Raw genomic sequence first — 16848 nt, forward strand, 5'->3', positions numbered from 1 at the left:
TGTTATTGTCTTCCCACAAGAAAAGAAGCACAGATTAGATGAGTGATGATGATGGATCAAGACTTGCATTATGAACTTTATAAACTCATTACCTTGTAGAAATTATCATACAAGAAGACATACTTACAGGTTAAGACAATTTGAACTTGAACAAGGTATTGACAGTAATACATTAATGATAGTCACTCAAGCGGAGAGGATAAGGATGTTTGGAACAATATATAAAGACATCAAAAACACAGAAACAGTATGTATTCCGTGTCCTGTGGAGGGAATGGCTTAAAAAAAGTGACAAGAAAAATATTCTTATTCATATAACTTTCTAGTATCAAGGAACATACACACCTGCCACAGCTGTAAGCATGGAGGCCTTGGCCTCATCCAGATAATTCTCGTCGATCTGCTCAAATCGACCCTGAATGTCCAGCACATGACGCACAGAATCAACCCGAACCAGAACAAATTCTCCCTTCCCATTGAAGGTGTAGGTAAAATCGTCGAAAGTGTAGATATGTGGGTCCCCGAAGACTGTAGCTGAGGAGACAAACCAGTGGTGAGGGCAAGGTAGGAGACAGGCCAGCGATGAGAGCAAGGTAGGGAACATACCAATGGTGGAGGCAAGATAGGAGACCGATTAGTGGTGAGGGTAAGGCAGGAGACAGGCTAGTGGAGAATAGGCAGGATAGGAGACAAGCTAGTTAAGAGGGCAAGAAAGAACATGGATACTATTAACATTCATCTCCTCTTTGGAATATAGAAAAAATGGTTGATTTCAATACTAAGCAACACTTTCTGTTAACATATTAGAAAGAAAAATTACTTATGACAAGATTTTGACAAAAGGCAGGGGTAGTGCATGGCACTCACCACAGACACATATAGTTTAAAAAAATGGGTTGTTTGAGTTATATGATGTCAACTGTAATATTGAAAGAGAGAGTAGTTACCTAACCATGAAAACCTACAAAGAGATTTAGCCATAATGGTAGGATTATTACAAAATGCTCACTGTACATCTTGCTTGATGTTGTTCCATGCATGTTTCTTATTTCTCTGGGCAGTATATTGAAAAGTTGCTCAAGCTTCCTGGTTGGGCTTTAAAATATTTTTGTCTGATTTATTTTTCATATGCTTCATGTATTTTTGAAGACTTAATAGCTCTATGTCTTCTATCTGAGAGCTTTTCAGGTTAAAAACAGTGTTTTTACACCTTCAATTTGTTACCATGAGATATCATCATACATCTTTCTCTTCTTTATAGGTCATGAGATGTTTGAGGACAATATGTGGTGTGAGGTGGTTTGATTGAGTAAGTAATAATAGGGTAAGAGAGATGTGTGGTAATAAAAAAAGTGTGGTTGAGAGAGGAGAAGAGGGTGTTTTGAAATGGTTTGGTCACATGGAGAGAATGAGTGAGGAAAGATTGACAAAGAGGATATATGTGTCAGAGGTGGAGGGAACGAGGAGAAGTGGGAGACCAAATTGGAGGTGGAAAGATGGAGTGAAAAAGATTTTGAGCGATCGGGGCCTGAACATGCAGGAGGGTGAAAGGCATACAAGGAATAGAGTGAATTGGAACGATGTGGTATACCGAGGTCGACGTGCTGTCAATGGATTGAACCAGGGCATGTGAAGAGTCTGGGATAAACCATGGAAAGTTCTGTAAGGCCTGGATGTGGAAAGGGAGCTGTGGTTTCGGTGCATTATACATGACAACTAGAGACTGAGTGAGAACGAATGTGGCCTTTGTTGTCTTTTCCTAGTGCTATCCCGTGCACATGCCGCGGGGGAGGGGGTTGTTATTTCATGTGTGGCGGGGTGGCGACAGGAATGAATAAGGGCAGACAATATGAATTATGTACATGTATATATATGTATATGTCTGTGTGTGTATATATATGTATACCTTGAGATGTATAGGTATGTATATGTGCGTGTATGTATATACATGTGTATGTGGGTGGGTTGGGCCATTCTTTCGTCTGTTTCCTTGTGCTACCTCGCTAACGCGGGAGACAGTGACAAAGTATAATATAAATAAATACCATATTTGGCAGTAGGTACAAACATTAGGGGGGAGCCTCTGACAACATTGCACTAGAGTTGCCCTTTGTCATTGGCCTGTTAAGGATGAGGCACTAAAGGCTAAGAAGTGGCACTTAAGTTCAATATTCATGTAGATTTTTGCAATGGCCACCCCCTTGAGAGACTTCCCAAAGGGGATAGACATCAGGGATATGGATAGATAGATAGATTTACAGATAAATTTTTCATTCATATCTGTTCATCCCTGTTTTATCCCTGGGGATAGGGGAGAAAGAATACTTCCACATATTCCCTGCATGTCGTAGAAGGCAACTAAAAGGGGAGGGAGCAGGGGGCTGGAAATCATCCCCTCTTGTTGTTTTTTTAATTTTCCAAAAGAAGGAACAGAGAAGGGGGCCAGGTGAGGATATTCCCTCAGAGGCCCAGTCCTCTGTTCTTAATGCTACCTTGCTAATGCGGGAAATGGCGAATAGTTTGAAAGAAAGAAATCTGTTCATCACTTTCAGCATAAAAGTTTAACAACTTGTCATTCCATTTCTTTAAATTGCATGTGGTTTTGTTCCCACTTCATACTCAGTCAGTCACCTTTCAGACACACCATGATCAAGTTTCTGCAGTAGCTTAACTTTCTTCTCTTTTGGCCACAAGAGATGCTTTCTTTTTTCTTTCAGTTACCCACAGAAGTATCTGCAACTCTTTTTGACACTCACAAAAGCCAAAAAGCACAAATAAGCACGGAAATATCTGAGAGTAACAGGGGTACAGACAAATGACTGGCTTTGGCAGGCAAAGGTTGGGCCTATTAAGTGAGAGCTGCATTGCTTGGAAAATTGACTTTTGGTTTTCAGATAATGGATTCCCTACCTATTCATCTAACATTCTCTTCAACGGGTTTCTATCCATTCTAGTAAAAGTTCTTGGAATTATATCACTAATCATTTGACTGGATAGTATTATCTTCTCAATATGTTCTCTAAAATCTAGCTCCTCATTTGTGATGACACCTGAATCTTTTATGACTTCCATTTTCTATCACTTTCTTTATTGGGCTTTTATATGATACCACTTATGTATTCTACTTTGTTCTATAAGTTATTTGCTCCAATGTATCTTAAATTTTCACCCAGACTTTGTCTCAATAATAACATCAATGGTTTTGCTGTGTTTGTCTTTCTGAGGAACATGGCTGGGATTCCATCTGTTCCTGGAGCTAATTTTTTCTGAGCTCATCAATTGCTTTAATCATATTACCTTCTGATATTTCAATATCTATGAGAGCATTTTCATAATCTAACCTTTCTTTTTTCAGTTCCATCTCACAATTTAAGCTGAATATTGAGTCATGCTGTTCAATCAACATCCCGCATAGTTCCTGGAGTTCATTTTCATATCTATCTCATATGGTAAATAGTACAATCTCTGTTATCTTTTTTTGCTATGTTCACATATGTAAGTTGTAACAATGGATTCCTTTTCATGTTTTGTATAAATTTTCTTCTTACATTTTTTTATTTTCTTCTATGAGATTTCAATATTCCTGAATCTACATTCCATATCTTCTAGTATAATTCTCTTATTTGTGTCTATTTTGTCAATTCTCATTTTCTTTTTGTATGCCTTTCTTCTATTTATTAACAGTTTTCTAACCCGAGAGTATTTTCCATTTATAATAACATCCTTATTTGCTTTCTCGGCAAATGTCATAGTCTAAATTTCAGTGAGGGTATTGGTAAAATTTTACACATTGTGCAGTTCCACTTCCTCAACCAGCTCTATTCCTTCCAAATAGTTTGTATACTAGTAAACTGGACTCACTCATTAGATCAGTGTTTTTCATGTTCAGAAATGCGTCTGTTAAACCAATGACATCAATGTGTTCAATGTTAACCAAACAATGCAATTCAGCTATTATGTTTTGGATGAATCATATATTCATGTAAGTTCCATTTTTTTTTTTTTTTTTTTTTTGCTTTGTCGCTGTCTCCCGCGTTTGCGAGGTAGCGCAAGGAAACAGACGAAAGAAATGGCCCAACCCACCCCCATACACATGCCTTGATTCAATCCACTGACAGCACGTCAACCCCGGTATACCACATCGATCCAATTCACTCTATTCTTTGCCCTCCTTTCACCCTCCTGCATTTTCAGGCCCCGATCACACAAAATCTTTTTTACTCCATCTTTCCACCTCCAATTTGGTCTCCCTCTTCTCCTCGTTCCCTCCACCTCCGACACATATATCCTCTTGGTCAATCTTTCCTCACTCATTCTCTCCATGTGACCAAACCATTTCAAAACACCCTCTTCTGCTCTCTCAACCACGCTCTTTTTATTTCCACACATCTCTCTTACCCTTACGTTACTTACTCAATCAAACCACCTCACACCACACATTGTCCTCAAACATCTCATTTCCAGCACATCCATCCTCCTGCGCACAACTCTATCCATAGTCCACGCCTCGCAACCATACAACATTGTTGGAACCACTATTCCTTCAAACATACCCATTTTTGCTTTCCGAGATAATGTTATCGACTTCCACACATTCTTCAAGGCTCCCAGAATTTTCGCCCCCTCCCCCACCCTATGATCCACTTCCGCTTCCATGGTTCCATCTGCTGACAGATCCACTCCCAGATATCTAAAACACTTTACTTCCTCCAGTTTTTCTCCATTCAAACTCACCTCCCAATTGAATTGACCCTCAACCCTACTGTACCTAATAACCTTGCTCTTATTCACATTTACTCTTAACTTTCTTCTTTCACACACTTTACCAAACTCAGTCACCAGCTTCTGCAGTTTCTCACATGAATCAGCCACCAGTGCTGTATCATCAGCGAACAACAACTGACTCACTTCCCAAGCTCTCTCATCCCCAACAGACTTCATACTTGCCCCTTTTTCCAAAACTCTTGCATTCACCTCCCTAACAACCCCATCCATAAACAAATTAAACAACCATGGAGACATCACACACCCCTGCCACAAACCTACATTCACTGAGAACCAATCACTTTCCTCTCTTCCTACACGTACACATGCCTTACATCCTCGATAAAAACTTCTCACTGCTTCTAACAACTTGCCTCCCACACCATATATTCTTAATACCTTCCACAGAGCATCTCTATCAACTCTATCATATGCCTTCTCCAGATCCATAAATGCTACATACAAATCCATTTGCTTTTCTAAGTATTTCTCACATACATTCTTCAAAGCAAACACCTGATCCACACATCCTCTACCACTTCTGAAACCACACTGCTCTTCCCCAATCTGATGCTCTGTACATGCCTTCACCCTCTCAATCAATACCCTCCCATATAATTTGCCAGGAATACTCAACAAACTTATACCTCTGTAATTTGAGCACTCACTCTTATCCCCTTTGCCTTTATACAATGGCACTATGCACGCATTCTGCCAATCCTCAGGCACCTCACCATGAGTCACACATACATTAAATAACCTTACCAACCAGTCAAAAATACAGTCACCCCCTTTTTTAATAAATTCCACTGCAATACCATCCAAACCTGCTGCCTTGCCGGCTTTCATCTTCCGCAAAGCTTTTACTACCTCTTCTCTGTTTACCAACTCATTTTCCCTAACCCTCGCACTTTGCACACCACCTCGACCAAAACACCCTATATCTGCCACTCTATCATCAAACACATTCAACAAACCTTCAAAATACTCACTCCATCTCCTTCTCACATCACCACTACTTGTTATCACCTCCCCATTTGCGCCCTTCACTGAAGTTCCCATTTGCTCCCTTGTCTTACGCATTTTATCTACCTCCTTCCAGAACATCTTTTTATTCTCCCTAAAATTTAATGATACTCTCTCACCCCAACTCTCATTTGCCCTTTTTTTCACCTCTTGCACCTTTCTCTTGACCTCCTGTCTCTTTCTTTTATACGTCTCCCACTCAATTTCATTTTTTCCCTGCAAAAATCGTCCAAATGCCTCTCTCTTCTCTTTCACTAATACTCTTACTTCTTCATCCCACCACTCACTACCCTTTCTAATCAACCCACCTCCCACTCTTCTCATGCCACAAGCATCTTTTGCGCAATCCATCACTGATTCCCTAAATACATCCCATTCCTCCCCCACTCCCCTTACTTCCATTGTTCTCACCTTTTTCCATTCTGTACTCAGTCTCTCCTGGTACTTCCTCACACAAGTCTCCTTCCCAAGCTCACTTACTCTCACCACCCTCTTCACCCCAACATTCACTCTTCTTTTCTGAAAACCCATACAAATCTTCACCTTAGCCTCCACAAGATAATGATCAGACATCCCTCCAGTTGCACCTCTCAGCACATTAACATCCAAAAGTCTCTCTTTCGCACGCCTGTCAATTAACACGTAATCCAATAACGCTCTCTGGCCATCTCTCCTACTTACATAAGTATACTTATGTATATCTCGCTTTTTAAACCAGGTATTCCCAATCATCAGTCCTTTTTCAGCACATAAATCTACAAGCTCTTCACCATTTCCATTTACAACACTGAACACCCCATGTATACCAATTATTCCCTCAACTGCCACATTACTCACCTTTGCATTCAAATCACCCAACACTATAACCCGGTCTCGTGCATCAAAACCACTAACACACTCACTCAGCTGCTCCCAAAACACTTGCCTCTCATGATCTTTCCTCTCATGCCCAGGTGCATATGCACCAATAATCACCCATCTCTCTCCATCAACTTTCAGTTTTACCCATATTAATCAAGAATTTACTTTCTTACATTCTATCACATACTTCCACAACTCCTGTTTCAGGAGTAGTGCTACTCCTTCCCTTGCTCTTGTCCTCTCACTAACCCCTGACTTTACTCCCAAGACATTCCTAAACCACTCTTCCCCTTTACCCTTGAGCTTCGTTTCACTCAGAGCCAAAACATCCAGGTTCCTTTCCTCAAACATACTACCTATCTCTCCTTTTTTCACATCTTGGTTACACCCACACACATTTAGGCACCCCAATCTGAGCCTTCGAGGAGGATGAGCACTCCCCGCGTGACTCCTTCTTCTGTTTCCCATTTTAGAAAGTTAAAAAAATACAAGGAGGGGAGGATTTCTGGCACCCCGCTCCAGTCCCCTCTAATCGCTTTCTACGACACGCGAGGAATACGTGGGAAGTATTCTTTCACCCCTATCCCCAGGGATAATATACATATATATATACATATACACATACACACACATACACATACATACGCACATATACACACACACACACACATACATATATATACATGTGAAAAATGTAAGAAACAATTTAGAAAACTGAAACTTCTAGCTTGAATTGAAATGAAAAAATGAATGTCACATAATGGTTCAACCTCTGGCTATGGAAAGGAAATGTTTAATTTATTTACACAAACGTCAATAGTAGTTCTCATCAATTTAACCACTGTATCAATAAGCTTCAATGTCTAAGCTACATTTTTTCCAATTTCACTATTTTCTTGTCAAAGCACCATGTATGAAAACTATCACTCCAGTAACACAACTATAAACATTTACTTCCCCTTTAAAAAAGTTCTGGGGAAGTCTGTCTCGATACACTGCGGGACACTCTACCACCTGGCGAGGTTTGTGTTGCAATGGTTCTTGATTCACAAACGTAGTAGCATCACTGGTGGGCCAAGGTAGTTCCGTTGGCGAAGAGGGGCTCATGAAACATGTCAGAAAGCATGCTACTGCAGGCAGGAGTGAAGTTCCATTTAATTTCTTCAAATAATCTCTGTCCAAGTCTCCTGGTATGATTTCGTGGTTGGCTATTATTAGATCGATAAGCCCCCATGACCTCCCCCCTCCATTGTCGCTCTCTGTTGGGTTGGGGAAGGAAACTGATCTTACCTTCCTCATGTGACATAATATGACCTGACCTAAACTCAACTGCCCTTTTGCTGCGGATAACATGCAAACCTCTGCTGGGTCTCAAAAAAAATTTTTCTCATGCTACTGTATGGCAATTTGGTCTTGGATACACACAGCTAAAAGTTCTATCTTTGTATTGCTAAAGTAAATGCCATCTCTGCTGTATAGTTTTATCTTCACTGAAGTCAAACCATAGACGTATACAAAGCCAATGTTAGCATCTATGCACATACACGTCTACAAAGCCAATGTTACCATCTATGCACAGGCTTTTCAGTCTCTCATTTACACCTAGCACTCTAGTCAGGGCATAGTCACCTACATTATGTCTTTGGAGCACTAACTATAACAATATTATGTCTTGGGAGCACCAACTATAACAACATTATGTCTTGGGAGCACCAACTATAACAACATTATGTCTTGGGAGCACTAACTATAACAATATTATGTCTTGGGAGCACCAACTATAACAATATTATGTCTTGGGAGCACCAACTATAACAACATTATGTCTTGGGAGCACCAACTATAACAACATTATGTCTTGGGAGCACCAACTATAACAACATTATGTCTTGGGAGCACCAACTATAACAATATTATGTCTTGGGAGCACCAACTATAACAACATTATGTCTTGGGAGCACCAACTATAACAACATTATGTCTTGGGAGCACCAACTATAACAACATTATGTCTTGGGAGCACCAACTATAACAACATTATGTCTTGGGAGCACCAACTATAACAATATTATGTCTTGGGAGCACCAACTATAACAATATTATGTCTTGGGAGCACCAACTATAACAACATTATGTCTTGGGAGCACCAACTATAACAACATTATGTCTTGGGAGCACCAACTATAACAACATTATGTCTTGGGAGCACCAACTATAACAATATTATGTCTTGGGAGCACCAACTATAACAACATTATGTCTTGGGAGCACCAACTATAACAATATTATGTCTTGGGAGCACCAACTATAACAAAATTATGTCTTGGGAGCACCAACTATAACAACATTATGTCTTGGGAGCACCAACTATAACAATATTATGTCTTGGGAGCACCAACTATAACAATATTATGTCTTGGGAGCACCAACTATAACAACATTATGTCTTGGGAGCACCAACTATAACAACATTATGTCTTGGGAGCACCAACTATAACAATATTATGTCTTGGGAGCACCAACTATAACAACATTATGTCTTGGGAGCACCAACTATAACAATATTATGTCTTGGGAGCACCAACTATAACAATATTATGTCTTGGGAGCACCAACTATAACAACATTATGTCTTGGGAGCACCAACTATAACAATATTATGTCTTGGGAGCACCAACTATAACAACATTATGTCTTGGGAGCACCAACTATAACAACATTATGTCTTGGGAGCACCAACTATAACAATATTATGTCTTGGGAGCACCAACTATAACAACATTATGTCTTGGGAGCACCAACTATAACAATATTATGTCTTGGGAGCACCCAACTATAACAATATTAATGTCTTGGGAGCACCCAACTATAACAACATTATGTCTTGGGAGCACCAACTATAACAATATTATGTCTTGGGAGCACCAACTATAACAACTATTATGTCTTGGGAGCACCAACTATAACAACATTATGTCTTGGGAGCACCAACTATAACAATATTATGTCTTGGGAGCACCAAACTATAAACACATTATGTCTTGGGAGCACCAACTATAACAACATTAATGTCTTGGGAGCACCAACTATAACAATATTATGTCTTGGGAGCACCAACTATACAACTATTATGTCTTGGGAGCACCAACTATAACAACATTATGTCTTGGGAGCTCCACTATAACAACTTATGTCTTGGGAGCAACCTACTATATGGCAACTATATTATGTCTTGGGAGCACCAACTATAACAACATTATGTCTTGGGAGCACCAACTATAACAATATTATGTCTTGGGAGCACCAACTATAACAACTATTATGTCTTGGGAGCACCAACTATAACAATATTATGTCTTGGGAGCACCAACTATAACAATATTATGTCTTGGGAGCACCAACTATAACAACATTATGTCTTGGGAGCACCAACTATAACAACATTATGTCTTGGGAGCACCAACTATAACAATATTATGTCTTGGGAGCACCAACTATAACAATATTATGTCTTGGGAGCACCAACTATAACAACATTATGTCTTGGGAGCACCAACTATAACAACATTATGTCTTGGGAGCACCAACTATAACAATATTATGTCTTGGGAGCACCAACTATAACAACATTATGTCTTGGGAGCACCAACTATAACAATATTATGTCTTGGGAGCACCAACTATAACAACATTATGTCTTGGGAGCACCAACTATAACAACATTATGTCTTGGGAGCACCAACTATAACAATATTATGTCTTGGGAGCACTAACTATAACAATATTATCCGATCTATCTTTCAGGATATCAATCAGCTTGTTGTGTTACTCTATATAATAACTTCTGAATTTCAATTTTTATGGAAAATGTCACTGCTCTCAACATTTAACACTAAACATAATTTTATTTTTAGTAGGTAATTTTAACTTCAATGTCTTTAACCTTTTGTTTAATGTGGAAATTTGTGGCACCAGAGTAAACATGAAGAACCCTCTTAGCTCTCAAATTCCCTGCCATGTGTTTACCCAGATTTCTGACCAGAAAGAATCTTACAATGATGGATCAGTAGTCTTCACTCTTGTTGAAAATCATGAGTTGAGGCAGTGAGGATGGGAAGGGGGAGGAGGAAAGTGGTACTATTAGAAAGAGGGAAAGGAACAGTGGGATGGTTGAGAGAGAGAGAGAGAGAGAGAGAGACTCACCAGCTGTGGGAGGTTGGTAGCCCACACAATCCTGGGAGGCCCGACGCTCAAACCTGTAGGTGACACAGCCGGGGGACTGCTCACCTTGCCACCGGCAGCAGGTGTAGTAAGGGACGACATCATGGTACCAGTGGGAGAGGCTAGGCACCTGGTCAGGGAAAATTATGACATGTCAGAAGGTCATTGGCAGTGATGGCCTCATGACTCACCATGTGCTTATGATAATGGAGCAGGTGCAGCCAAGGACTTTATCACAAACTGGAAGAAAAGAACTAGAAACGTCCACCTATGGCATTCCTGACACAAAATTCTGATGAACTAGCAGCATGATGCAGGTCATGCTACAGCAATTGATCATGAACAACCATGATATATGATGGAGCTGTGGTGATTCGAAATGGATAACCACTACTCAAAATGAACCATGGTCACCCAAGATATAATGTGGATCATTTTAACAAAAAGATTAACTTCGATGACATTCAATATGATAAACTACTATGACAATTGGTATGACACATGATAGATGAAATGTGTTAACAGGTGTCATGTGACCTAGGTTCATACAAGATGATCTGTGACCTTCCAGGATAACACAAGGTGACCTGTGAACCTCATTATGACCCCCCACCCCCCCATGATGATACAAGGTGGTATATGAACCCCATGATGATTATTTTATTCTTATCATAATTATTTTGCTTTGTCGCTGTCTCCCGCATTAGCGAGGTAGCGCAAGGAAACAGACGAAAGAATGGCCCAACCCACCCACATACACATGTATATACATACACGTCCCCACATGCAAATATACATACTTATACATCTCAACGTATACATATATATATACCCACACAGACATATACATATATACACATGTACATACTTCATACTGTCTGCCTTTATCCATTTCTATCGTCACCTCACCACACATGAAATAACAACCCTCTCCCCACTCATGTGTGCGAGGTAGCGCTAGGAAAAGACAACAAAGGCCACATTCGTTCACACTCAGTCTCTAGCTGTCATGTAATAATGCACCGAAATCACAGCTCCCTTTCCACATCCAGGCCCCACACAACTTTCCATGGTTTACCCCAGACGCTTCACATGCCCTGGTTCAATCCAATGACAGCACGTCGACCCCAGTATACCACATCGTTCCAATTCACTCTATTCCTTGCACGCCTTTCACCCTCCTGCATGTTCAGGCCCCAATCACTCAAAATCTTTTTCACTCCATCTTTCCACCTCCAATTTGGTCTCCCACTTCTCCTCGTTCCCTCCCCCTCTGACACATATCCTCTTGGTCAATCTTTCCTCACTCATTCTCTCCATGTGACCAAACCATTTCAAAGCACCCTCTTCTGCTCTCCCAACCACACTCTTTTTATTACCACACATCTCTCTTACCCTATTATTACTTACTTGATCAAACCACCTCACACCACACATTGTCCTCAAACATCTCATTTCCAGCACATCCACCCTCCTCCACACAACTCTATCCATAGCCCACGCCTCGTAACCATATAACATTGTTGAACCACTATTCCTTCAAACATAACCATTTTTGCTTTCCGAGATAATGTTATCGACTTCCACACATTCTTCAAGGCTCCCAGAACTTTTGTCCCCTCCCCCACCCTATGATTCACTTCTGCTTCCATGGTTCCATCTGCTGCCAAATCCACTCCCAGATATCTAAAACACTTCACTTCCTCTAGTTTTTCTCCTTTCAAACTTACCTCCCAATTGACTTGACCCTCAACCCTACTGTACCTAATAACCTTGCTCTTATTCACATTTACTCTCAGCTTTCTTCTTTCAAATTATTTACCAAACTCAGTCACCAGCTTCTGCAGTTTCTCACATGAATCAGCCACCAGAGCCGTATCATCAGTGAACAACAACTGACTCATTTCCCAAGCTCTCTCATCCACAACAGACTGCATACTTGCCCCTCTTTCCAAAACTCTTGCATTCACCTCTCTAACAACCCCATCCACAAACAAATTAAACAACCATGGAGACATCACACATCCCTGCCGCAAACCTACATTCACTGAGAACCAATCACTTTCCTCTCTTCCTACAAGTACACATGCCTTACATCCTCGATAAAAACTTTTCACTGCTTCTAACAACTTGCCTCCCACACCATATAGTCTTAATACCTTCCACAGAGCATCTCTATCAACTCTATCATATGCTCCAGATCCATAAATGCTACATACAAATCCATTTGCTTTTCTAAGTATTTCTCACATACATTCTTCAAAGCAAACACCTGATCCACACATCCTCTACCACTTCTGAAACCACACTGCTCTTCCCCAATCTGATGCTCTGTACATGCCTTCACCCTCTCAATCAATACCCTCCCATATAATTTACCAGGAATACTCAACAAACTTATACCTCTGTAATTTGAGCACTCACTTTTATCCCCTTTGCCTTTGTACAATGGCACTATGCAAGCATTCCGCCAATCCTCAGGCACCTCACCATGAGTCATCAACAATTCAGTCAACCCCTTTTTAATAAATTCCACTGCAATACCATCCAAACCCGCTGCCTTGCCAGCTTTCATCATCCACAAAGCTTTTACTACCTCTTCTTTGTTTACCCAATCATTTTCCCTTACCCTCTCACTTTGCACACCACCTCAACCAAAACACTCTATATCTGCCACTCTATCATCAAACACATTCAACAAACCTTCAAAATACTCACTCCATCTCCTTCTCACATCACCACTACTTGTTATCATCTCCCCATTTGCCCCCTTCATTGATGTTCCCATTTGTTCCCTCGTCTTACGCACTTTATTTACCTCCTTTCAAAGCATCTTTTTATTCTCCATAAAATTTAATGATACTCTCTCACCCCAACTCTCATTTGCCCTCTTTTTCACCTCTTGCACCTTTCTCTTGACCTCCTGCCTCTTTCTTTTATACATCTCCCACTCATTTGCATTTTTTCCCTGCAAAGATTGTCTAAATGCCCCTCTCTTCCCTTTAATTAATAATCTTACTTCTTCATCCCACCACTCAATACCCTGCCCACCTCCCATGCTTCTCATGCCACAAGCATCTTTTGTGCAAGCCATCACTGCTTCCCTAAATACATTCCATTCCTCACCCACTCCCCTTACCTCCTTTGTTATCACCTTTTTCCATTCTGTACTCAGTCTCTCCTGGTACTTCCTCACACAAGTCTCCTTCCCAAGCTCACTTACTCTCACCACTCTCTTCACCCCAACATTCTCTCTTCTTTTCTGAGAACCTCTACAAATCTTCACCTTCGCCTCCACAAGATAATGATCAGACATCCCTCCAGGTGCACCTCTCAGCACATTAACATCCAAAAGTCTCTCTTTCACGCGCCTATCAATTAACACGTAATCCAATAATGCTCTCTGGCCATCTCTCCTACATACATACGTATACTTATGTATGTGTCTCTTTTTAAACCAGGTATTCCCAATCACCAGTCCTTTTTCAGCACATATATCTACAAGCTCTTCACCATTTCCATTTACAACACTGAACACCCCATGTACACCAATTATTCCCTCAACTGCCACATTACTTACCTTTGCATTCAAATCACCCATCACTATAACCCGGTCTTGTGCATCAAAACTACTAACACACTCACTCAGCTGCTCCCAAAACACTTGCCTCTCATGATCTTTCTTCTCATGCCCAGGTGCATATGCACCAATAATCACCCATCTCTCCATCCACTTTCAGTTTTACCCATATCAATCTAGAGTTTACTTTCTTACACTCTATCACATACTCCCACCACTCCTGTTTCAGGAGTAGTGCTACTCCTTCCCTTGCTCTTGTCCTCTCACTAACCCCTGATTTTACTCCCAAGACATTCCCAAACCACTCTTCCCCTTTACCCTTGAGCTTCGTTTCACTCAGAGCCAAAACATCCAGGTTCCTTTCCTTAAACATATTACCTATCTCTCCTTTTTTCTCATCTTGGTTACATCTACACACATTTAGACACCCCAATCTGAGCCTTCAAGGAGGATGAGCACTCCCCACATGACTCTTTCTTCTGTTTCCCCTTTTAGAAAGTTAAAATACCAGGAGGGGAGGGTTTCTAGCCCCCCGGTCCCGTCCTCTTTAATCGCCTTCTGCAACATGTGAGGAATGCGTGGAAAGTATTCTTTCTCCCCTCTCCCCAGGGATGATACAAGGTGATATATGAACCCCATGATGATACAAGGTGACCTGTGACACCAGGATATTGTAAGGTGACCACTGACTGACTGGATGAAGGTGACCCATTAGTCAGGATGACCAATGGTGATACAGAATGAAAGTTTGCTGACCACATCAGGATGTTGGACTGACCTTGTTCGCCTCATCGAAGGGGGTTTTGCCCAGGTTGTGGGCTCGGTGAGGGTTCCCTCCCCCAATCTTGTCGGCTGTCATCATAAGGTAGCCATCACGATCATAGCAGCATTGCTGACCTGCACCATCCTTACTGCACGTCAAATGGCGTCAAACACATGTCAAAAAAAAGGCTTGCACTTCACAATTACAGAACATTATTTATTGAATCCATGGTTATAAATGGTCAACTTTAGCAAACGATGATGCCAATAGCAACAATAACATGTCCTATCCAAATATATCTACAAGAATAATGAAGTAATCATGGGGGCGGAAAAGGTGAAGAAACCATCAAAGCCAGATGTGTCGTGTTGGGTGATCATACAAGCCAGATGTGTGGGGGTGACCATACAAGCTAAAAGTGTGGGATGATCATACAAGCCAGATGTGTGAGGTGATCATACAAGTCAGATGTGTGAGGTGATCATACAAGTCAGATGTGTGAGGTGATCATACAAATCAGATGTGTGGGGTGATCATACAAGTCAGATGTGTGGGGGTGACCATACAAGCTAAAAGTGTGGGATGATCATACAAGCCAGATGTGTGAGGTGATCATACAAGTCAGATGTGTGAGGTGATCATACAAATCAGATGTGTGGGGTGATCATACAAGTCAGATGTGTGGGGTGATCATACAAGTCAGATGTGTGAGGTGATCATACAAATCAGATGTGTGGGGTGATCATACAAATCAGATGTGTGGGGTGATCATACAAGTCAGATGTGTGGGGTGATCATACAAGTCAGATGTGTGAGGTGATCATACAAATCAGATGTGTGGGGTGATCATACAAGTCAGATGTGTGGGGTGATCATACAAGTCAGATGTGTGAGGTGATCATACAAGTCAGATGTGTGAGGTGATCATACAAATCAGATGTGTGGGGTGATCATACAAGTCAGATGTGTAGGGTGATCATACAAGTCAGATGTGTGAGGTGATCATACAAGTCAGATGTGTGAGGTGATCATACAAGTCAGATGTGTGGGGTGATCATACAAGCCAGATGTGTGAGGTGATCATACAAGCCAGATGTGTGGGGTGATCATACAAGTCAGATGTGTGGGGTGATCATACAAGTCAGATGTGTGGGGTGATCATACAAGTCAGATGTGTGGGGTGATCATACAAGTCAGATGTGTGGGGGGATCATACAACTCAGATGTGTGGGGTGATCATACAAGCCAGATGTGTGAGGTGATCATACAAGTCAGATGTGTGAGGTGATCATACAAGTCAGATGTGTGAGGTGATCATACAAGTCAGATGTGTGGGGTGATCATACAAGTCAGATGTGTGGGATGATCATACAAGTCAGATGTGTGAGGTGATCATACAAGCCAGATATGTGGGGGTGACCATACAAGCTAAAAGTGTGGGATGATCATACAAGCCAGATGTGTGAGGTGATCATACAAGTCAGATGTGTGGGGTGATCATACAAGCCAGATGTGTGGGTGATCATACAAGTCAGATGTGTGAGGTGATCATACAAGTCAGATGTGTGGGGTGATCATACAAGCCAGATGTGTGGGGTGATCATACAAGCCAGATGTGTGGGGTGATCATACA

The 16848-nt window shown here is 41.1% G+C and overlaps 1 protein-coding gene across 1 annotated transcript in view; it reads right to left on the reverse strand.

The window, feature by feature from the left end:
- The window catches only part of mesh (sushi domain containing 2 mesh), a 103754-nt gene that overhangs the window by 19224 nt on the left and 67682 nt on the right, over positions 1-16848 (reverse strand). The window contains exons 13-15 of the mRNA XM_071656751.1: positions 15231-15363; positions 10855-11002; positions 346-534 (exon numbers count right to left, since the gene is read on the reverse strand). Coding sequence (XP_071512852.1) covers positions 346-534; positions 10855-11002; positions 15231-15363 — 470 coding nt within the window. The remainder of the gene's footprint in view (positions 1-345; positions 535-10854; positions 11003-15230; positions 15364-16848) is intronic.

This window comes from Panulirus ornatus, chromosome 63 (assembly GCF_036320965.1).
Source record: "Panulirus ornatus isolate Po-2019 chromosome 63, ASM3632096v1, whole genome shotgun sequence".
In the NCBI taxonomy this organism is placed as follows: domain Eukaryota; kingdom Metazoa; phylum Arthropoda; class Malacostraca; order Decapoda; family Palinuridae; genus Panulirus; species Panulirus ornatus.